Below are 24,853 nucleotides of genomic sequence, written 5' to 3'. Positions count from 1 at the left end.
GTTTGTTGGTGTGTGGTGGCAATGAAAACAAAATATTTAGGATATACACTATCAATAGCATAAATGGATGTCAGGTCCTTGTTACTGGTGGCTACCATTGCATGGAGCAATGAAGACTGGATAAAAGAAGCAACAGAGATGTGGGAGGACTCCTGCAATGGATTGGCATAGCACATCTTGAGAAACCAAAGACCAGCTAGACTTGCAGCCACTTGTATTCTGTCTGCTGCAATGCATTGTTTTAAAATAATAATAATAATTATCTAATATTGTTTGCTTCTGTTATATCACCATCAACAGAGTGAGCAAATCATTTTTTTAAAAAATGCTCTCTTATTTTAGGTTATTCTAATTGTGTGGTATCTAATCCACTTAGAGACCTACCAATCTGCCATGTGACCTGCCAATCATGATGACTTCTGGCATACTGGTCTCAGCTGCCATGTTTTGTTATGGTACTATATCGCATCATATGGAAACTAGAGTGCATAAAGTCACTAGAAGGAGGAGAGGCAGACACAGAAGTCAATGATGCTAAGAGGGAAGGAAGGAGACGATTTGCAGAACTGATATGGTTTATGGACCACCTACAAAGGAACTCGTAAATCACAGGAAATAAGTTTTAGAACCCAGAGTTTTTTTAAGCTGTGCATTCCTATAATTTCCAGACTGCCAATGTTCGCAGCCCTTGAAACTCTGAAAACCTATAGTTCTCAAAGGGTCACAAATTACACAAACCTAATACTAGCATTATGTTTCTCTGTAACATTAAGTGTCACTTTAGTTCACTGCAATCTACTTCACAGGCTTGCTGCATTCTGCTATGGTTTCAACATTAAGTGTTCTTGACAGACCTGTGGAAGGCCTGGGGCTGCTGGCCTGGTACAGCTCGGGGGGAGGGGGGAGAAAGAAAAAAAAAGAGGAGGAGGCAGGAAACCAACAAAATCTAAACCAATCAATAAAAAAGATACTATCTGAATATAGTAATGAATATAAATGTGTTAAAACATTGAGGACATAGCTCAGAACAGCTGTATAAAACACAAAATGAATGTATCATTAAGGCTGTTACTATATTGCAGATATTTTGGCCCCTTATTTGTTGGAAAATGGCTGTCCAAACAGTCTGAATTCCTGTGTGTCATCCTGGTCTCCCACTTAACAAAAATTATGAGTAGGAGTATAGGACTATATCCGTAGCTGACAGAAAGCAATCCTCTTTGGAGACAAAGCTGTTTTGGGTCTTCACACTTCCTGAAAGTTCCATTGTGATTGTTGTGTTATAGTTGCTCTATCTTTTCTCTTTTTTTAAAAAAAAAAAAATTGATTACATTTTTTTATTATTGTTTTTTTTTTTAACCTCACGCAAAACTCTTTCAAAGGGGAGCAGGCTTCAAAGGGGACAGAAAAAACCCCAACAGAGACACTGGAGACGCTTCTTGTTTTCCCATATTTTTGCTGTAATATTTCCTCTTCTTTATGGAAAAAATCCTGATAGTTTTGCATTGGGTGTACTGAGCGTGCAGAGAGGAAAAAGGCTAGAACCGAATGACAAAGAAAGACAAAAGAACTGGAGGAACGGCAGATACTGTGTACGATGGAAGCTTCCCACTAGAGTGAACTCTTACTTCCTGTGCAGGGTGCAGGCAGCCCCCTGGGTTTTAAAGATCAGCCCTGGTCAAGGGGCTGGACAGATGCCTGCTCCTAGATAGGAAACTGCATAACAGCTCTTCGGTTGATCTCAAGTTACCACGAACTCCTAGGAGAGAGAGAGGGAGAGAGAGAGAGAGAGACATACCCCTACATCACACCCACTCTTGCATAGAGCGTTTGCAGTACAGTATGTGGCGGGGTGTTCCTTTCCTCTTGAACTGGAACACAGTGTAAACCAAGACAAGGAGGCACAGGGCCAGGATGCAGGGAATGACAATGGCTATGGCTTTCACAGTGCTGGCTGTGTTGTCCAGTTTGATGACAATGTCTACGTCATCCTGAGGGCTGTGTCGGTCTTTGTCCCGGTCTGCTGGTCCATCACAACCCATAAAATCCTTTAGGATGGATCTGGGATATCCAGGTTCTACTTTAAGCATCTGGTTGTTGAATTTCCAGTATTCTTTGCCTTTGTAGAAATACGTGAAGCCTGAGGAAGAAAAGTGTGAATTTTTCAATGAGTTGTAATTTCGTCGTGTCCAAAGTCAACAAAAGACAAGGAGCTACTGAAACTTTGGAGTTAACAAGCATGATTAAAACTGACATTTAGAAATTAATAAAACGGATCCAGCCATTGCCAATATCCACCCAACAGGACCTCGCTACTCTATACCTTATTTGCAGTAACAATTGCTTCAAAACTCCCATATCTTCATTGCACCATTCTGCACAGTCAAACCTCGGTTGTCTAACGTAATCCATTCCGGAAGCCCGTTTGGATTCCAAAACGTCCGACAACCGAGGCGTGGCTCCCAATTGGCTGCAAGAGCTTCTTGCACTCAAGCGGAAGCCGCGTTGGACATTCAGCTTCCGAAAAATGTTTGAAAACCTTACTTCCGGGTTTTTGGCGTTCAGGAGTTGAAACGTAAGATACCAGGGGCTTTCGGGAACTGAGGTTTGACCGTACATGATTCTGCCAATTATTGTGAAATAAAAAATATATCTTTGCTACACCCTGCAAGAGCTTCTTGCACTCAAGCGGAAGCCGCGTTTGACATTCAGCTTCCGAAAAATGTTTGAAAACCTTACTTCCGGGTTTTTGGCGTTCAGGAGTTGAAACGTAAGATACCAGGGGCTTTCGGGAACTGAGGTTTGACCGTACATGATTCTGCCAATTATTGTGAAATAAAAAATATATCTTTGCTACACCCCGCATTTTAAAACTTGTACCTGGCAAGCACTTAGAAACCTCATGGCTGAACATTAACTCCCAACATCTGATTAGTGGATAAATAGAAAGGATGATAGAAAAGAGCTTTAGAAACCCCATATTTGTCATCAAACATGCTTTTTAGCTTCGGTTGTGTGAAATGCTACTGTAATATATGTTTAGGCCTCTTCTGATACATCTTTCTGGTATTTATTCCAGAAAGCATTCTCCTAATATGGCCTGCTGGGATTTAAAAAAAACAAACTATTTTATTGTTGGTTTGTATTTTAGGATATTAGTTGTGGTTTTATTGTGAGTGGACTTGAGTCCACTTTACTGTACCAAACTGAGATTGAAAACAAGTTTTCAAAATTAGATAAACCTTAATTTTTATATTCAATAAAATTTGTCTGTTGAATAAACTTTGTCACAATTCTAGCTGCAGAGTTGGGAAATACAGTACCCATATCTGCATAGACAATACCAACGCTTTTTCTTTGGGGCGGCGCTAGGGTATGCATACTCCTAAATAGTTTGTGAAACTTTGTAATTTTCTCTATTTACTGTATTTATTTTTCCTGATTTGAACTATAAAATGGTGATTTTCTTGAGTCAAAATAAACATTTTTTTTAGAAAAAAAAGCACTGGACAATATTGAGCTAAATTGACCAGTTGTCTGACTCAGCAGCTTCATATGTTCCTATCATAATGCCATCATGTGTTCCCAATATACATACTCAAAGAAAAAGAAAAAAGATAATCGGAATAGCCCTTCCCTCACAGAACATTCTTTTTCCAACAACTTTATAGGGCATGTTGGTTTTTTTCAACAAAGACATGTCTTTATGTTGAAAAAAGTACGTCTGATGAGAAACCAACGTATCAAAGCGATCCTTTGTTATGCACAGGAAACTGTACATGCATAACCCAACAAAACTGTGATTTTTTAAAAAGTCCCATTAATTTAAGTGGGGAAGATTGAAGCATAATTTAGCTTGTGTCATGTCCTAAATGCTTATCTTTCCTAACTTTATGAAACAACCAAGACAGATGCATTTAGACCAGTGGAGGGATTTAAGATCCTTATTTAAAACTGACATTTAAATAGGATCATAAATTATGCTCACCCTGAGTCCTGTTTGCTCAAAGAGCCCCTACCCAGCTTGGGAACATTGGTCAATTATAGCAAATTACAGCACTGTGCTAGACCCACCTACATTGCTCCTCCCTCTCGACTGTCTGGGCTGATTCTGTTCTCTGTTACTGTACTTCTATGTCTTTGAGAGGAAATGCTGTATTAACTCTGCCAATGGAAAGCAGGTGTGCACAGCTTCAGATTTTCTGCGGGGAGCTAGAATTTGATCATTCAAGTGCAATCCAGGATAATTAAAAATGGTGGCTAATTGCAGAAATGCTGCTTTCCTGCCAAATAATCCAAAGCATTTGACTGGCCCAGATGAAAAGTGGCACCGATCCAGTCTGAAACAAACTTTCACAATGGGTGAACTTCCTCCTACTGTTTAAAAACTGTGCACAAATAGCTGGAGCTTTCTCTATCTTTACTATGTCACAGTTTGCATTCTGCAGTATTATAGGTCCCCAGAAAAGAAAAGAAAAAGAATGGGCTTCATTTGTGATGCAAATAGTACTAATTGGAAAGTTTAGGTTCGATGCTAGTTTCAACTGCTTACACAAAAATGGGTTTTCGAAATTTCACTGTGGAGAGGAAAAACCTCTTTAGAGCATCTCATTTTCTATTCAAAATAGACCCAAACGCTTTCACCCATCACCATTTTTTGTTAGTTTCATGATGGAATAATATAAAAATCTTGTGCCATTGCTGTTATTTATTTTAATTGTCCTTCAGAAATTCTAGTGCATAAGATATTACATGGGGTACTTGGGACTCTTGCAGGGTTTATTATCTCATAAATTTGTCCATTACTAGAAAACAGTGGCACAATGGAAATTTTCTTTCTTCCCAAAACTTTCTCCTTAAATATTATTCCCATATTAATTGACAACATATATCCTGTTGCCCCCACCTTCTTTGTTTCTTATATTCTGCCCATCAGAGAGTTGTGTTGCTTCTCCTGATACGGCCTTGCAAAAGCACAGCCCTACCTTTCTGCCTCCTCAGCAAAATCTCCAATACACTTCCAATCATCTCTTACCCTGACCCACTGCAATATTCTCTGCATTTCCATTGTCACTCCTTTTCTCAGCTCTGTTCCAAACTCTACCACAAAATCATTTATCTTGTTTGTTGTTCAAACAACATTCCTCGTCAAAGTCTGTGTGACTTTCTGTTTCCTCCCATGTGCAGCACAAACACCCAGTCCCTTCCTGACCTTCTCTCCATGCTATCTCTCAACCATCATGAACCAGTGTATTCCTGTGACCTCTCCTTCTACCCCATTACTCTCAGCCATCTAAAGGTCTCCTGCTCCCATAAGAGTCATCCACATGGTTGGCAATTTATATGCAAACAACCGGAGTACCCCTTTTTGACAAATTATTATTATTATTATTATTATTATTATTATTTATTTATTTATACCCCGCCCATCTGGCTGAGTTTCCCCAGCCACTCTAGGTGGCTTCCAATCAAGTGTTAAAAACAATACAGCCTTAAATATTAAAAACTTCCCTAAACAGGGCTGCCTTCAGATGTCGTTTAAAAAGAAGATAGCTGCTTATTTCCTTCACATCTGAAGGGAGGAAGTTCCACAGCGCGGGCGCCACTACCGAGAAGGCCCTCTGTCTGGTTCCCTGTAACCTCACTTCTCGCAATGAGGGAACTGCCAGAAGGCCCTCGGTGCTGGATCTCAGTGTCCAGGCTGAACGATGTTATTTAACAAAATAACATATGTTTACATCAAATGTGCCACTGAAAATCAGCATATTTGCTCACTCTGCTGCTGGTTGGGTTGGAAAATGCATAACTTGATGATGTTGTAAAATATACTGCATGTTACAGTAAAGGAGGAGAGAACCTGAAATAGGGAGAAATGTCATTTTTGGTGGCAGCTCCCCTTACCTAATTGTAATGCATAACTCTGCCCCAAGTCCTGCCAAAATGTATAAAACTTTCTTCTAAAGCTTTCTGCGTAACTCAAAAGCTTACACATCTTTTTCTCTCAAACAGAGCTGGTCCTGTTGAAGATATTTCTTACTATCAAGAAGCTTTCAAAAGTAGATGTAAGAATAGGAGACATATATCTCAGTTTCTGTTGTTTTTAATCAAGCAACACAAATGTTTCTCCCCTCCCCCAAAATGAACTAGGAAGCTAAAAGGATTAGCTCTATATTAATGAAAGATGTTGTTTAATTGGAAGCAGTTCCTCTGAAGTTTCTCCCCTGAAGCTATCTGGTACAATTTCAAGTCAAATCTTTATCTGAAGAGTAGACGAGAAATGGTTTCAGGCAAAAATTCATCAGAGTTCTCTGAAAGTAGGTTGTGGGGTTTCTCATTTGCTTGTTTCATTGTCTGTTGATGCAATCACCAATTGCGCCATGCAGTGATCTTGACTTTGGGGGACAATTCACAGCACTGTTCCTTGCAGGCTTCACCAGGCAACTTTCAATACTTAGTTTTTCTTCTCCGAAAGCACAGAGGATTTCTTACATTTAGCCTCGAAGAAACGACATTAACAACAACACAACACAAAGGCAAAAATGGCTCACTCCTTAATTGTATTGTCTGCCTAGGTCTCAGGTATCTTTGCTGTTATTTTAGTAACTGAAAACCAATGAAGTTCAGTGTGACCTCAGGGCCACTTCACACACTACAGAAAAAGAATGAATCCTCATGTCTCCTCAGTGAATTGACCGTGATTTTGCTGAAACATTTCAAGAGAACCCACTCATCTTAAAATGCCTCAGAAACACTCTGCTGTGAAGTGCAATTGGTTCAGGTTTCCAGGCATTCATTTACTGTATGTTTTCAGACACACAGGTGCCCTTTACAGAAAATTTACTGACCTGCACTGAAAATATGGAGGTCCATTTCCCCCCCTGTAATGCACAGCCATTTACACATAAATAAAATGGAAATTATTGCATCCTGAAAGCAAAGGCTGAAATCTCTGGGCTAGTTTTGTAGCCCTCTGACTGGGAAGCAGTGAAACTCCACTCACATTCTATCACAGGGGACAACAACATAACCTTCCTATTATTTATGGTGGTTTTTCTCTCTTATGCCATCACTGTGCAAAGTATGAGCGAAGAAGTCCCTGTCCTAAGAGGCTTACAGTCTATCATTCAACATAGATAAGACATAGGTGAAAGGAGAGGGAAAAGGCAAGGGTGTCTCATAGAAGAGTATGTAGTTATTTCAGTTCCACCTACTTAGTCCTATATTCAGGGCTGCTACCTTTGGTCAGGCAAAATACAGGACAGATTGGTGGGTGGGGGGGGCACAACACTCTCATGACACCAAATCCTGCCCCCCCTTGGTGGAGGGGGGTTGCTCACATTTGGCTTCCCACCTCCCTCAGCAACTTGGCCCCACTCTTTCGCTCGACTCACATAGACAGCCAGGGGCCGGGGATAGATGGCCAGCTGCCATGGGCAACTTGAGTTGCAGCTCCAGCCTCTCACCCATGCTGGCAGCAGAAGAGCACGGAGGAAGAGGGAGGAGGAAAGGGCAGGGCAGGGTGGTGCAGAGGGCCGTGGTGGGGCTGAAGAGGGGCAGCAGCAAAAGGGAAGAAAGGAATGGGCGAAGGAGACCACTTCTTTCCTCTTCCCTCTATTGTCGCTTACGCCAGGCTGCATTCCTCATCAGCTGCTCTGACAGCGATGCAGCCGCCATTTTGGGCCAGCTGTCTCTCTCTCATGCCTGACAGTGTTAAGGAAGGGAGGGGTGCTCCTGGGGTTGGTGGGGATAATACAGTAGATATAGCAGTGGTGAGGACATTGATGATGATAATTTATTATTTACATCCTGTCCATCTGGCTGGGTTTCCCTAGCCACTCTGGGCGGCTCCCAAGAGAATATTAAAAACATGATAAAATATCAAACATTAAAAACTTCCCTAAACAGGGTTGCCTTCAGATGTCTTTTAAAAGTCAGATAGTTGTTTATTTCTTTGACATCTGATGGGAGGGCATTCCACAGGGCGGGCACCACTACTGAGAAGGCCCTGTGCCTGGTTCCCTTTAACCTCACTTCTCACAGTGACAGAACCACCAGAAGTCCCTTAGAGCTGGACCTCAGTGTCTGGGTTGAATGATGGGGGTGGAGATGCTCCTTCAGGTATACTAACAGGGAGCGAGGAGAAGGGAGATGGGCAGGTGACGCCAACCAATGAATGGGATCTACCCTCTACCCTGTCTGCCTAAACCCTCTCTCTCACTCCCCACCAGACCCACCCTCTCCTCATATTCTGAGGAGGATGAACTCAAATATTGGGAAAAAGGTGTCCTGTTTGAAATCCACACAGGGCAGGGGTCACTTTTGTCCAAAACAGGGATGGTCACATTTTCTAAGGACAGGTGGCAACCCTACCTTATATTATAGTGATTAGAAGGTGCAGCAAAGGCTTTATTTGCACATCAGTATGATGCACTGAATATAGTGGTACCTCGGTTTTCGGACATCTCAGAAGTCGAACGTTTCGGCTTTTGAACAGTGAAAACCCAGAAGTAACTGCTTCAGTTTTTGACCGCTTTTCAGAAACCACATGGCTTCCATATTGAGTTTTCCGGATGGAAATGCATGCTTTGGTTTCCAAACATTTCGGAAGTCAAATGGTCTTCTGGAATGGATTACATTTGAAAACTGAGGTACCACTGTACTTGTGATATGTCCACAACTCCTACTTGCATGTTTATTGGTTAAATGTAATACATTTAAGGAAGCCAGCTAATACAGCATGAGATTACTCTTATCAGCTCTGATTCACATATAGAGCATATTTGTGTGCAACAACAGCACCATTCACTGCTGTGAATCTGGGAATGCTCTCCCCAACCTCACACACACCTTACAGAAGTGAATGAAGATGCCTTGACACATTTAGCACTCTGTATTTACACTGGAGCCAAATTTAATTGAGATACATTTCCAATCCTACCTAGTGCATCAGATACTATATATACTTTAACACAAGTCTTTATAGAGACATATGAGTGTGTGTGTGTGTGTGTGTGCGCGCACACAAATAAAACTAGTTTTTTATGGCAATAAATGTAAGAACACAGTGTTGCACAAACTAGTTTCCTGCTGCTGCTGCTGCAAAAAAAGAAAAAGAAAAAGAAACTTCCTCCCTCACACACCCAAAATGCTCAGCTCAGGAAAGATTTTCTATTGATGGATGAAACAGACTTAAAGCAAGGAAGTGATTAAGAGTATTCCCGAGAAGAAAATGTTGTCTGCAGAAATTAGATATTTGAGCCAAAGGAAGGAATAAAGATTCTAAACTAGGGCGAAATGTCTCATAATCTTTTACAGGGGAGACACGTCCTGAGGGAAGAAGGAAGGGACAAAAAAACCCCCCAATCTCTGTTAAATCAATCACATGTGGAGAGCTAGAGGTACGTAGCAAGTGAAACTGGTTGCAATCCCATATCTTTATTTCACTCTCAAGACCACATCATCAAATTGTTAAGGGCAGTAATTAATATGCACATAATGACGACTTTCAGCATCAAGAAAAGTCTATGGTGCTTCGTCTTAGTCCAGGGGTTATAGTGGTTACATAAATGTGCAATATAGTTTAGCTATAACTTTGCAATAAATAATTTAGTACTGATGTAAACTTAGGTTCAAAACCACTGGGTCATCCTTTGCTCTTCTTTATTTTGCATCAAATAGCAATGAACTTGTGATAACACTTTGCAATTGTGTACTCCACAGCACAAAAGTAGATTCACCTGGATAAAGCCAATGGGGCAAAAATTTGCACAATGCAAGCAAATTATACTCCAGACTAAATCCAGAAGTGGTGAACCAGTGTTTGGAGAATAAGGTTCAAAGTGATAGAGAAACAGCATACACAAGAGATGGGCAAACTCTAACAAGAAAATCCCATTCTGGATTAATTTGGAAATGACTCTATATTATTGTAATCTGTAGCAAATAGCAGCTCTGGATGGCAAATTTTCAGTGAGTGAATGACATGGGGAGAAATGTATATTTACACTTCCCCTGTTCCACCATCTTGATCTATGAGTCTGAAGAAAGAGGAGGGGATTACCAATCACTGGATTCAAAGATTAATATGGAAACAATCTGAGAACAAGTAGAATATTTTAAAAATTCAGAAATCCAAAAGCATCTATTTATAGGTGTGCTGACATGGGGTTACAAAGCAGCGTAAATTCAGGTAGCAAGGCACAGCTTGAAAAAGTGAGGTACTTAAAAGATGGTCTGCAGATCAGGAAGATTGTTTTATTAAAGAACAATAACATGCACAATAAGCTACGTACCATTTTCTTTGTGGACAAAGGCTCCCTGAGGTGATTCCGGGATACCTTTCCATATTGTGATTGGTTTGGGATAACCAGGATCCATAGTTCTCATATCTTCACTGTACCTCCAGTACCTAATAAACAAAGCTACATGATTAGAATATGCATTTATGAATGCCTATTTTCAATGTCAGAAAAGAAACACTGAGTGCAATTATGAAATCAGGGCAACAACATCCTTCCTGCTTTAGGTACATTCCCAGGTAACAAAGGCGTTTTATCTGCTTGCCGATTGGACAGCTGTTTCTAGTAAGGGCACAGTAGATAAAAAGATTTGCCTAGTTTGAAAACCAAATCAACAAGCGCCTTCTGCATAATCAGAACAACTCTGATGCCTAGGGGTTCTACAAAGCCGCACAAGGAGGAACATTGTATGCAAAGATCCATAATAATGTTTCAGTTGAAGTTTTAATCACACACAAGCCATTAAACTCTGAGTTAAGGTTCCCACAGCAATCTTAACTCTTCTCTTATGAATGCTTTACAGGAGTCTTTTGTTACCCAATCATGCAATATGCATTAAATAATTCAATATGCTGAATTCTGTACAATGCTAAATCTGGGTACAGAGAAAGATTTGCAGTAAAACAAAACAACAACAGCAGCAGCAGTGCACAAATTCAGAGTCGCTAAGGCTGTAATCCTATGGATATTTACACAGGAGTAAGCTCCACATAATACAGTGGACCTTACTTCTGAGTAATGTGCACAAGATTACACTTCAATACTATTTTAAAGCAAGGTGTTGTCAATATGCTTAAGATGTGAAGTTTTATTTCTCTGTTACATCTGAATCAGGAAAAGCTGTGAGAGACCCAGAGGGGTATCTGGATGCAATGTTAGACTGCATAAGGGGCAATAAAGTGAGTCTGAATCCTGAGAAGACGGAATCTTGTTGGTTGGGTGGTTACCAGATTTTGCTTATTATGTGGGCTGCTTGTGATTGCCTAACCATGTTCTTGCAATGTGCTGTGAGCAATGCTCGGCACCAAAAGGTAGAGGAAGCCCCAGTGTTGTCCCAGCCAAAGCAAAGTGGGTTACAACTTTGTAGGCCACACAAAGGGTCGGTCATGAAGGAAGCGCTAAGCCAAAACTTCTGCCCTATCAGTTCAGGGTTCTTTTAATCCTGCTTGTCATGGTTTTTTAAAAATCTGGCTTTAAACATGCAGCTGCACTTCCACCTCCACCTGCATGACAGTGAGTCTTTCAGAAAACAATTGGGTGCTCTTCCGTGTGCATTGAATTGAGCAGCGTATCTTATAGAAATTGCTGGGTTTACCCCATAATATTTCTAAAAAATAAATCTTTAATCTAGAGGCTTCCTCCCAGCAGAAGTTCACTGTGCATGCCAAATATATTTTGTTGCTGATCTGCCAAAGGCTTTTTGTTTTCAAGATTAAGCTTAAGATCATGTGCGATGTTTTGAGACGAAGTCATTTTAGTTATTAGAAAAAAAGGCTTCTATCCATTCCCTAAAGCATGAATAAAACTCTTTTTTCTTCATGTTTTATGATAGGCGAGAAAAGAGATGAGTGGTCTTTCTGCAGTATTTTCACAGTCAATAAAAATTCACTTTCGGTCACAACTATGTGTCAGAAATTACATATGAATGAAGAGACACACACTGGATGGGGGAGTATTTAAAAATAAGAAAGCAGTTTGTATAATTTTCATTGAAAATGGCCATTTGATCCTACACTCAGCAAATGCAATATGCATTAGTCTTCCTCAGGTATTAATCACATCATAACATTACTGGGGAATGTTGCCACATTGCTCAACCACCTCTAGACATCTATGCATTGGGTTAGATGTCTGTTCTAAAGAAGCCTGTATGTGAGCTCATCCATAGACTTCTTCACAACAGATGTCCCAGCAGGAGCGTCCTTGATACTAGGGAAATGGCCAGTAGTGTGGTCCCACCCCCCTGGTAACGATAGACTATATCCTTACATGATTCAGACATGGATGCTATCTTAAGTTCTCAATTCATCAGAGGTTTAACAAAAGAAGAAGAAGAAGAAGAAGAAGAAGAAGAAGAAGAAGAAGAAGAAGAAGAAGAGGAGGAGTTTGGATTTGATATCCCGCCTTTCACTCACTTCAGGAGTCTCAAAGCAGCTAACATTCTCCTTTTCCTTCTTCCCCCACAACAAACACTCTGTGAGGTGAGTGGGGCTGAGAGACTTCAGAGAAGCGTGACTGGCCCATCACCCAGCAGCTGCATGTGGAGGAGCGGAGATGCGAACCCGGTTCCCCAGATTACGAGACTACCGCTCTTAACCACTGCACCACACTGGCTCTCGCACAGTCTGAGACATGCTAATTCAGAAGTAATTTGATTTACTTAATGGCAATCTGACCAATAATTGAGGTCTTTGGGGGAGTGACCGTTAGTGGTCAAATGCATGGCTTATATTCTCCAGGAGCTGTGTGCTCCATACTGTGGGCCTAATTTTATGGAACTCCTTTACAGTTGAGGTCAGCCAAGCCCCCTCCCATTCAAACTTCTAGTCCCTACTGAAGACTTTATTCCAGTAAGTATTTCAAACACCAGGACTGGTGTGATGAGAATGATAATGAGATTGAACACATTATTGAGAAGAAAATGAAGGCCTTTCAGATCTGGCAAAGAGATAGAAACTGCCACTAAGAAAAAAACCCTATACCAGTGCTAAGGCTGAGGTTCAAAGAAGAACTAGAGAACTAAAGAACACCTGGTGGATAAAAAAAGCTCAAGAGATTCAGCACTCAGCTGACACTCATGATGCATAGAGTTTCTTTAAAGTCACAACGACCACCTATGGACCAATAAATAATGGGATATGCCCCCTATGCTCAACAGACAGTACCACACTTCTAAAGGATAAAGAAACTATTGCATTACACTGGAAAGAACATTACCAGCCACAGCTGCTGAGGTCCTCTCAAAAATTCCACAAAAACAAATTAGAGATGAGCTTTCAGTATCTCCAAATCTGGGAGAGTTGTGTACAGCTATTAGCCAAATGAAAAACAACAAAGCCAGCAGACCTGATGGGATGCCTTCCGATGTCTTCAAAGTGGGCGGAATTGAACTTACACAACAACGTCACAAGCTCATTGAAAAAATCTGGGAGAGAAAGCAGATCCCTGCAGATTTTACGGATGCCAAAATTATCAACCTTTTTTTTTTAAAAAAAAAAGGTGATAGAATGGACTGTGGAAACTATCGAGGCATCTCTTTATTAGCTGAGGTCAGCAAAATTCTTGCAAGGATCTTAGCAAACTGTCTTCTAACTATATCTGAGGCTACACTTCCTGAATCCTAAAATGGTTTTCGACCTTCTAGGGGGACATGATTTTCACCACTCAACAGCTTCAAGAAAAATGCAGAGAGCAAAACCAACCCCTGTATATGGTGTTTATTGACCTAAGGCCTTCAACACTGTAAATAGTAATGCCCTGTGGACTGTCCTTCTAAAAATTGGCTGCCCAGATAAATTTGTGAAGATCCTCTGGCTCCTCCACGATAATATGACAGCAACAATCGCAGATAACAATGGCTCTCAAAGTGAACCATTCACAGTGGGATCAGAAGTTAAATGGGGTTGTGTTATCACCACAACTCAATTTATTATTTTCATTGTCATGTTCCTACACATTGTTGAAGGAAAACTCCTCAGCGGGGTAGAAATCATATATCAAACAGATGTGAACTTGAGTATGATGTTAACTTGAGTAGGTGGAAAGCAAAGAGTAAGGTTATTATAACTTCCATCATCAAGCTTCACTATGCTAATGACAACATAGTGTGTGCATACTCAGAGGATGACCTCCAAACCATCCTAAATATCTTCACAGAAGCTTACGAAAAGCTTGGCCTATCGCTCAACATCCAAAAAACCAAAGTCCTGCACCAAAAAGCACAAAACAACCCCTCTGCAGTGCCACAAATCCAACTTAACATTGTAACATTGGAAATGTTGATCACTTCTACCTTCCACAAGGGCTGACATTGATGCTGAAATCCAGCATTGCCTGAGCTCTGTGAGTGCAGCTTTCTCCCGATTGAAGTGAAGAGTGTTTGAGGACTGGGACATTCTCAGGGAAACAAAAATGCTTGTTTACAAAGCTACTGTACTACCAACCTTACACTTGTGAAACATGGACCACTTACAAATGTCATCTCTAACTCCTCAAAAGATTTCACCAAGGTGTTTCTGAAAAAAATTGCATATCACTTGAGAAGACAGGCGAAATAATGCCTGTTTACTGGAAAAAGCAAAGTTCTTCAACATCAATGATTCTTCAACATCAACTTCGTTGGACTGGTCATGTTGTACGGATGCCTGATTATTATCCTCCAAAACAGCTTCTCTATTCTGAACTTAAAATTGGAAAGCATAATGCTGGTGGTCAACAAAAGAGGTTTAAATACTCTCTCAAGGAAAATCTTTTAAAATGTAGTATAAACACTGACAACTGGGAAATACTAGTCTACGAGCAGTCCAGCTGGAGAATAGCCTTTACCAAAGGCGTCATGGGCTTTGAAGACGTTCAAACTCAGGACGAAAGGGAGAAACATGCTAAGAGGAAGGCATGTTTGGCAAACCCTCACCTTGATCAACTCCCACCCAGAAACCTATGTCCCCACTGTGGAACAACATGGGGATCCAAAACTGGCCTCCACAGTCACTTACGGACTCACTGTTAAAACAGTGTTTATGGAAGACAATCTTACTCAGCTACAACTGATTGACAAAGAAGAAAGAAGAGTCCAGTAGGTATTTTAACTGAATTCTGTTTTTATAGCTTTTTTCTTTATTGTGTTCTATTCGATTTAAGCACTATCTAAATGCCCCAAAATTATATTATATGGGGGAGGGTATTTATTGTTTTTGTTTTGCTCCTGTTTTTATTATATAATTTATGCTTTTATCTTATATGTTTACATTGAGATGTACGGATGAAGGGTAGTATACAAACTAACTAACTAAATAATAATAATAAAATAAATAAATGTATAAACCAAATCAAACACAGAGCTTAATTCTCAGGATTTTATTTTATTTTTTAGAGGAAGGGTGCACAGAATCTGCCTGCACATAGATTAAAATCACTGAACAAATGAAGTCCATCTTTCCATGTACAGATAAAGAGATTCACTGGTGGCAAAATTCAAAGATAAAATGGGTTTGATCACCATGGCCTGCAATTACAAAGCTGCAAGTGAGTTCAGAAACAGGGTAATAAGGGGAAGAGCCAACTGGTTTCTATAAAAAAGCAAAAACAAAACCAACAGGCATTCAAGCAAAGTATAGATAAAGTCCTCTGGCACTATCTCTTGCACAGCTCTAGCAAATTTAACTGAGTTCTGCCGGGCAAACCCTACTTCATGGGATTAATTCAAGATTGTACTCAGTAGAAAAATCAGCATAGATTTATCCAGCATGGTTGTGTACTTTTCTATTTATATCACTTCCTTGGGACTTCCTCATTCATGTGTACATTCTCCTTGTGGTTTTCCAGGCACATTTTTCTCCTAAGAGGACTACAGCATATTTTCATGATCTTAGCAGGGAGGCCATTTTGCTCCTTTGACTTTGGCATCACCTCTCGCCTGTCTCTTTCATGCCTGACAACCTCATTGCTACTAAAGAAGCAACGGTGGGTTGTCCTAATTCAGAAAGAAAACCGTAATAGGCTTATTCATGCAATTAAAACCAGCAGGAGGATTCAACTCTAACATTACATTAAGGGGGGGAGAGGAAGGTGATATAAACAATATGTACTGTGAAGCTTAGTGGGATATGGGCTTATTCCCACTGGTGGTCAATATCCTGTAATAGCTCAATTATCTTAGCATGGCTCATGTTCTTCGATCTTCTTCTTACATACTGTATTGCATTTATGTCCTGCTGAGGTTCATTATGCTTGTTACAGTGCTAAGTAGCAGCCTCTCCATCAGCAGAAGTTTCCTTTGATAGTTCCCTCTAGGTTGATTTTTTTAAAGTATATTGCTCAAGCTAATAGTATTTTAGGAGGACCTTGACTTAGCATAGCTGCCTTTGGAAATAAACCTACTATACAAAAGCTCAATCGAATAAAACTTACAGAAAGTGTAAGTCACAAATGCAGAAACAGGATGCCAACCATTGTCTTGGTCCCAAGAACCTGCAGGTTGAAAACTGTTGCCCCGGAATAAACTTTTAAAAAAATAACAAATCTCCCTATCTGCAGGAGACAAACTATAGGACAGGTTTTGTTCACAGTAGATGCTGATTGCAATATGCTTGAAATTAAACATACTTTTCAGGCGTCAAGATGTTGCCTACTTCTTCTCCCAAGGCTGGTACACAGAAAAGAAGGCTCCATTTATAAAACTGATTGTGGCAGTCTTCATAATATAGACTTATATAGCTCAGAAAGGCAAACAAAATTAGCAGCACAGTTGGGGAAAAGATTTAAACAGCATGCATGCTTGCAGGGATGCAACTGAGAGTCTCACACACTCCATAGAGCTCCTACTGCCTATGGTGCCCAGTAAAATTGTTGGTGCTATATTCTTCTCTGTCTCTCTTTTTATTTCTTTTTATCTTTATTTCTTATTTCTTTATTTCTTGTGTTTTCTCTTTCACATTTTCCTTCTATCCACTCTACTTTTGCCTGCATTTTATCTTTTGAGAAATGCACAGGAAGGTGATGGATGGAAGGTGAAAGATCCTGTATGAGAGACAGGGAAGGTGAGATCTCCCAAGGTGGGAGGCTGGGAGAAGGAAGGGAAGCTACCAGGTGACTCCTGGGAAGGTCCATACCCTTTTGTGTGAAACAAGCGTTAAGTTCTACCTCTGCTAGAGCGCTTTGTATTTTTTCTTTCTTCTCCTCTTTCTCTTTTTTCCCTTTTATGTTATTTTCTTTTTTCATTTTCATTTAGATTAATCTGTTTTTATTGTATTTTATGCTGAAAATATATATATGAAAAAATATATATGAAAAAACACCAGGAAATCTAGTTACACACACACAGGGTTCATTCCCTGAACTGCATATATACACAATGTTATTCAATATACTGAGAGCTTCTATACATTCAAGTGCTTCCAAGTGGATTTGAATATCAGAGGAAGGCCCATAACTATTTACAGCTGCACAGCTGTGACCTGACCATGAAGGAAATGAGGAAAAGTCCATTCTCCTGTGGTTTCTGTAAGCATCTAGGCAATAGGAGTTGCACTTTGGTCAGTGCTACACATTCAGGAGCTCCAAATCTCACACAGAGCTTCCAAATAAGCAAGGACATCTCAGTGTTAAGGTAGCTCCATATATATCACCCTTGTGAAACATTGAAATCATTGAGATACTATCAAAGTAGAAAACATGAGCTAGGCAGAAAAAATATTTTGGTGGTGCCAAGATCCCCTTAAGACAGATAGAAGTCACAGCATGACTTCCCATCGCCTTTAGGGTCCAAGGGGGAATTGATTCATGCCCCTGTACTAGATGTTCTGCTCTCTGCTAATCTTTCTGCACAAGGACAAAACACTAGGACCAATCTTTGCCACGGCTTCATCTTGGTCCAAAATAAGGCAGCAGGAAGTTGGGGAGACAGAGCAGCAGGGAACTGGAGCAAGGTAGAGCTAAATCTCCTTCCTCTTCTATCAGTGCTTGTTTGCCATGTTGAGATAAACCCTGCTTAACTACCAAGAGCACTGAGGATTAAAACAATGCATTAACAAAAGTCACAGTTCATTTTAGAAGCAATCCATGCACAACACTTGCTTCACACAAATAACATAATGCATAAAGCTAAACTGCTCTGAGAGTACAAAGCAGATTGTAGGTCTTCTGTCATCCTCCATTTCTGTCGCCAAACTCATACTGAAATCGTAACACTTTGTTTTCAGTGTTGTGACCCTAAATTCTTTTGTGCTAGGATTTCAAAAGTACCAGCACAGAAGTGAAGGGAGATAGAAAAATATGCAAATTCATTGAAAACTTTCAGTACCTAGGTCTCTGAAGTTATTTGACATCACCCGAAATATGTATATAAAACAATTAATTGCAGGCTAAATGAAAATAAATGACAAATGAACGTGCACAGTAGAACCTGAAACCTCAGAGACTTGCTTCCCTTGACAGAGAAGATTTATAATAGTTAGGCAAACACAAAAGATACAGGTCTTAACCTGTGTGGAAGCGTACATATAAAGCCTTGAAATAGTAAACAGTCAACCCAACACTAAAAATTCCATGTGTGTAATATTTTTCACAAGGCCATTGGAAAACAAAGGAACACAACCAGTCATACACAAATGCTATGAAAATAACAAGTTGATTAGTCCCTTCCAGGATGAATATACCAACCTATCTCCTTTGAAGAAGTAGGTTTTCCCAACGTCTTCCCACCAAATTGCTGAATCAATACCATGGGGTGGAATCCCACTGCCCAATGTTATCAAATCGTGAGGATATCCTGGCTGGAGAGTAGTGTCCTTGAAGACCCAGAACTTGTTACCTGAGAGCAGAGGGAAGGGAGAAAGATCCACATTAGCTTCTCGTACTATCATTTGTTGATAAATGTATCCAACAGGCTCTTTCCCCTGAACTCTCCCCAAGAAATATGTAAGACATTAATTAGAAAAAAGAACACAACAGAACACAATGCAGATATCAACATATGAACCAATATCCAGACATTGGCTGTCATTCCTCAGAATTCCAAATATGCTGCAGAATCCAAAATTCCAAATGGAGCACGCCGCCACAATTTGTGCTGTGGATCACCAAGCTGAAAGCAGCTCGTCAACCATGAATGGTGGCCCACCAAGAGACGTCATATGCTGCTTGGCTGTAAAAATGGGTTGTGGTGAGCTGATGATTCATGGCTACTGTGCTGCTTTTGGTAGGTCATGAGAGGTGGAGGCCTGCTGTATTTGAATTCTGCAGCATATTATGAGCTGCCATAGAGTGAAAGGCTTTGTCTGTGGTAAGATCAAGAAATGCCCAAGTTTAGCAAGCTGCTTGAGCTACAGAACTGGAAAAACTTCAGCTGATGATGTAGTTCCTTAGAAACAGGCTGTCAATTTGTAGTGCGGACGTGCCGTAAGACACCCTTAGGCATAGAAGCTAATGGGAAAGTGGATACATTTCTCAACACCAATCATTTTAGAAAATGACATGTACAAAAATGGAAACCCATATCCTTTCTTGTGCTTAACAAAGTATCCAGGCAGACTTGCCTCATGTACACATATCGGCCCTTAGGCACTGTTTTTGTTACAAACATTTTTAAAGGAAACTTTATTTCACCCCAAAGATTGAGGATCAAGTCTGCGCTAGAGTCACTGTGATGGAAAAACCAAAGGGTTGTTTCACGGTTTGTTTTATAGAGATCCCTCAGCGGCATTAAATAAGGGAAGTCTTAAAGAGTAATAAGAGGATGCAGGGGAAAATAGTTTGGTTTCTTCAGCCAGTATCTTTGAGATTTACAGCATCTCCTTTTGTCACATTTTTAATTAGGAAATGGGATACGGTTTCAATCCTTCCCATGCTCAACTTGCGAACTAAATCTTTCATCAGCTCCTTTGCAACTGCTTAACAATCCGCTTTCAAGCATGAGAATGCTCCTACTCCTACTTTTCAGATACATTCTTCTTATTCGTGAAAACATTCACGTCATTCTATCGCCTCCCCAATATGCATCACTAGCAGTTGGGGTTGTTACAACTTACCTGGATGGAAGTTGGGTAGGGCAGAGTGATGGTGAGGTCGGGACTATGAAGACACACCAGTGGGAGGGCAAGAGAGGTTCTGCCGGTGTGCCTTGGTAGCCCCAACCTCACAGCCCCACCCAGTGCCATCCAGATAAGCTACAGAGAGCAGCACTGTGGCTCTGATCTACCACACAAATGTGGCATACTGATATGCACCATTGTTTTGATGCTCTCCTCCCCAGTGGAACACATCCAAGATATTCAGGATCCATTCAGGTGCTTTTAAACTGCATTCATAGCGAAGGGATGATGTTGCACGTGCTGATTCTATCTCAAACCATGTCTCAATGAGTGGAGAGAACTGAAGGGGGGTAGTCGGTGTGTTTGTCTGAACGTAAATACGTTCCCTGTGATCGGGAACAGTGTGTGAACAGGATTTTTGATCACAAGGAGGATTGCAATTATTCCGTCGAACATATTTATGACCCAATGAATCCAGCCCAGAGACCAGTGCCTCCTCAATAAGCACCACTGCCCTTTCTCCCTTTGTGTTCATCTGTGGGCCACTGTTGGCTTTCAGGTTCACGGCACCAGACTGTATTGCTTCGTGGCACACAAGTTGCACAGACATGTCTTACACTGTGTGACCATTTATTTAAGCAAGGCTTAAATAAATTCCTGAACAATAACAATAACAACAAATAACAACAAAAGTACCTAACACTGCATAGGCAAATGGAATTATATTTGCTTCTCAGATCCTACCCAGCTGATACCTTTTCCTCTGATATTTAGGACTAAACAAATTTAAACTCTAGAAGCTATCTGGATATATGTTATTTGAGTCTCTAGGGCAATGGCAACAGTAATTATTTATATGCAAGATTTCTATTGGTTTCAGACTGATGGAGATGTATTATGCATGCAGGAGATGACGGGCTTATACTGCCACAGCTGTCATCATTATTTGTAGCATGCGCCGTATATAACAAACTCAAGATTTACATGACTGCAGGTTTTCTTTGAGAGAGAAAGTTTATTTTCTGATTCTTCAGCTCAAGGAGTTATATGAGAAAACATCTGGATTTCAGTAGGAGAAGGAGGTCAGAGAGCTGCACATTTCAGGAGTTTCAGCAAAGAAACAGAACGAGAGCCTTCAATCTGAGAAGTGCATACTGAAAAGGAATTTAAGATAAGGAGCAGGCAAAAAAATTTTTTTTTTAATTATCAAGTTGAAAAATTTACCTGTGGGGATCCGTTCCAACGTTATCTATCACCCTTTGTGGTGAGCACAGTTTAGTTTAGTTAGGTGGGTGCTGAACAAGGCAGGCCATAATGTTTGTATTGTCTCTACCATGCATTTCAGCCCAAATGTGTGTACTGTCTCTCCCCCTCTCCCTACAGCCCTTCTGTTGGAGGGGTAATATTTGATAAGTCCTCTAATGAACTCTCCAAACAGCATTGGATGAGTCACTATCACACCCTCTGTTTGGAATCTGTACAATGGGAATATCAATGCCCTTTATCTCAGGGCTTTAGAAAGGTTAAGTATGAGAGATTCTGAAGTGTTCCATCTGTATGTTAAAAGTGCTATAAAATTAACATTGACATTTATATTTACCTCATGTAGCAAAGAGATTAAAAGTGTTAGCAGGGTACTGGAAAGTTCCTTATTTCAAATCTCAGAGCAGTCAGGAATCATTAGGCAAGTTGCTATCTCTGAGCCAAAGCAAATACTTCTTTAAATTTATTATTATTATTATTTGTTTTTATTACCCACCCTTCAAGAAGGTCCCAAGTTGGGTTACAGCATATAGAAACACAATGCAATTAAAACAATAAAAACTAACCCCACCCATAACCCCCAAACAATAATTCAATACGACACATTACAAGGAGGGTACCATAGCCAAATTGTTCCATTTTCAAAGAAAAGACAAATAAATCTGCTCTCTCAGAAGCATTGAGCCTGCTTCCAAAAAGTCACGAGGAGGATTGAAAATATGTCGAAAGAATTAAAAGACCTACTAGGTGTCTTCTTTGAATATACAGTCTTGCTAATTGATCCATCCATGTGATTTCAAGGGCCTTCAAGAGCTACTCCTTTGTAGTAGGCGCAGATGCTAATCTTTCGGTTAAACTCTTTTACAGTGTTGCAAATATTGCATAACACTGCATGCAGACAACAGGGGTTTTTTTTCCTGGCCAGCCTTCCTATTAAGCTGTTCTATGGCACAGTGGCACAGAGAGAACAGGTGAGAAGCTGGGCTGCAAACGTCTGTTGCCGTTTTGCATCTACAAGACTTCACTTGATCCTCAAGCTCATTCTATCTGTATCACATATTCATTTTGCTTTCAGCATGCCTTTTCCTTACACTTGCTTCACTTAAATAAAATAAAATCCCTGAATTTCTATGCAGGCAGTGTTACTTGCTTCTTACCCATATCCTGCCAGTAAATTTTAGCTTTCAAAATGAAGCTGTCAAATAGTGGGATGAGTGGTGTTGAAAGTTATGGCAGCACCAGTGTGAATTTTACAACAACTTTGCTACTGCTGCATTTGGGCTTGGCACAAGTTCTAGCGCTGTGGATGTCTTTGACAGTTAGCTTTTAGCACTGCTTAAATTTCTTGTCACACTAGGAAGAATTTCACAATCTGCATCCCTGCCAGTTAAAAAATATTTACAGACTTATCTGGCATTTCCTCATTACCTATCCTACAGGAAAACTACCATGGAATGCTATGAAAGAATATTGCTATATTTTAATTAGGTGTTCATGCTATATTACCGAACAGCAAATTTCTGTACATTCTGAGCCATTATGCAGAAGATTAAGTACATATCTAAGCACTAAATAGATAAATAAAGATGGGTTTTATGCTATTCGTTTCATTTTTTTCACTCAAGTAACAACTTAAAATGATATTTTACACTTCCATTTGGGATAGTAAAATGCTATTTTCAATCAAGATTTGAATGGCCATACAGCACTTTAATGAAATCCAGCCAAGATTTCATAGAAGGAAGATACATTTCAAAATAGGTATATTTTGAATATACCAACTGTACTAAAGAGATAGCGTTTCCTTCTGGCTTCACCTGCGACTGGTGTGTGGCCTTCTGAAAGTTGACCCATGTTTGAGGGGGTTCGGGGCCGTGCAATGTCACCACGCCATGCACGCATGATGTCAGCACACCCCACAGCATGCTCACAGTGTGTGTGCATGCCCCATGGGATGCTGATATCACTCGTACACACAACGGGGAGAGGGGCTGACGTGTCATGAAGATGCCCCATGGAGTGCATGTGCAGAGCTTTGATGGAACCTTGACCCCCTGCCCTCCTGCTTGGTGCTGGTGCCAGCCAGCCTGTCCCAACTCACTTCTACGCATTCAATGTACAGTCATACCTCTTGTTACGTTCGGTTCAGGTTACGTTCTTTCAGAATACGTCCCACGGTGAACCAGAAGTAATGGAACGGGTTACTTCTGGGTTTCATGGCTCGGGCATGTGCAGACGCTCAAAATGACATCATGCGCATGTGCAGAAGTGGTGAATCACAGCCCACACAGACGCAGACATGGGTCACGTTCTGCTCAAGTTGTGAACGGGGCTCCAGAATGGATCCCGTTCGCAACCAGAGGTACCACTGTATGTGGATATACAGTTTTAATAGCGGTCTTCAGGCAGATTTTATCATTATACAACTCTAATCACTGACGTGTGAATTAAAAACAACAACAACTCTCAGTTGTCGGATGAATTTTAATTAATTGACCTTCCTCTATAAAATAGTACATTATTAGGAGTATAGATGAAATGAATCCAGCTTGAGCCGATTATCCCTTTTTTCTTTTTTCTTTGGTATGCAGGGCAAGAAAAGAATAACTAAGTGCTAGAATGTCTAAGATTTCCCATTCAATGTATTATGAAACAATATTTGAACCACATATTTTAAAAGCTTCATGTTCTTGAGAAATTTCTAAAACTGATTTTTTAAAAATATATATATATATATATATAGGGGTCAGCTGAGAAAAACCAGAAACATTGGCTCTGCCCATTGGCTCTCTCCCACACAGGCAAGGCATAGCCTTTTGAAGTTCCTCTCCTTCAGCCTCAATGGTGAAAGAGGCTTGGCAAAGCTCTCCCCTTTGGCTTGGCATTACAAGAGTTTAAATGGTCCTTTGGCCGGGTCTTGGCTTGAGAGAGAACGGCTTAGGATTCTATAGACCTAATTTGAGCAACAAATTCCAAAAGGGGAACGTAGAATCCAAATGAAATTAAAATAACTAAATAGAAGTCACATGCAATCACAGACGGAACAGACAGCAAGGCTGTGATAGGAGATAATGATATAGGAAACACAGGGTGAAGGCAGACAGACTTTCGGTGTGTGGTAGAATTGGTTTTGACACTGACCTGAGCAAGAGGTGCTCAACCAGAAGCATGAAAAGCGACCCAGGAAAGACAAGGCACCATGGGACGTCACTGTGCTCCATGAAGAAAGCCAACCATGAGGATTTCACAGCCTATACTGGCCTCTTATTGAGCCTTCCCACAGAAATTAGAAGCTCCTCCCATCCTCATTGATAATCATTTATTTTGTTTGCATTGGCTCAAAGAGAGTCTAGTTGAAAGAACAGTGCCTCAGGATATGGACTTTGAGGCAGTAAATTATGGGAGGGAGAGCATTTAATGTTCCTATCAGACATGTTATTTTGCCATTTAAATGGTCTCCACAGATTCAGGTTGAAAAACAGACTCTCCTCTGTTGTCTCATTTTGCCCTGGGACCATATTGTCCCAAAGTTCTGGGAAGGGG

At 40.5% G+C, this 24,853-nt stretch overlaps 1 protein-coding gene across 3 annotated transcripts in view; it reads right to left on the bottom strand.

The window, feature by feature from the left end:
• Window positions 1-1,315: 1,315 nt before the first annotated feature.
• Window positions 1,316-24,853, bottom strand: part of MMP16 (matrix metallopeptidase 16) — a 178,993-nt gene continuing 155,455 nt past the window's right edge. For all 3 annotated transcript variants that reach the window (XM_081919749.1, XM_081919750.1, XM_081919751.1), the window contains 3 exons: window positions 18,678-18,828; window positions 10,293-10,408; window positions 1,316-2,140 (listed from right to left, as the gene is read on the bottom strand). In XM_081919749.1, coding sequence (XP_081775875.1) covers window positions 1,806-2,140; window positions 10,293-10,408; window positions 18,678-18,828 — 602 coding nt within the window. In that variant the 3' untranslated portion in view covers window positions 1,316-1,805. The remainder of the gene's footprint in view (window positions 2,141-10,292; window positions 10,409-18,677; window positions 18,829-24,853) is intronic.

This window comes from Podarcis melisellensis (genome assembly GCF_964234715.1).
Source record: "Podarcis melisellensis genome assembly, chromosome: 7".
Classification (NCBI taxonomy): domain Eukaryota; kingdom Metazoa; phylum Chordata; class Lepidosauria; order Squamata; family Lacertidae; genus Podarcis; species Podarcis melisellensis.
The sequence above is the reverse complement of the archived record's forward strand: the minus strand, read 5'-3'. Positions and strand labels throughout refer to the sequence as shown.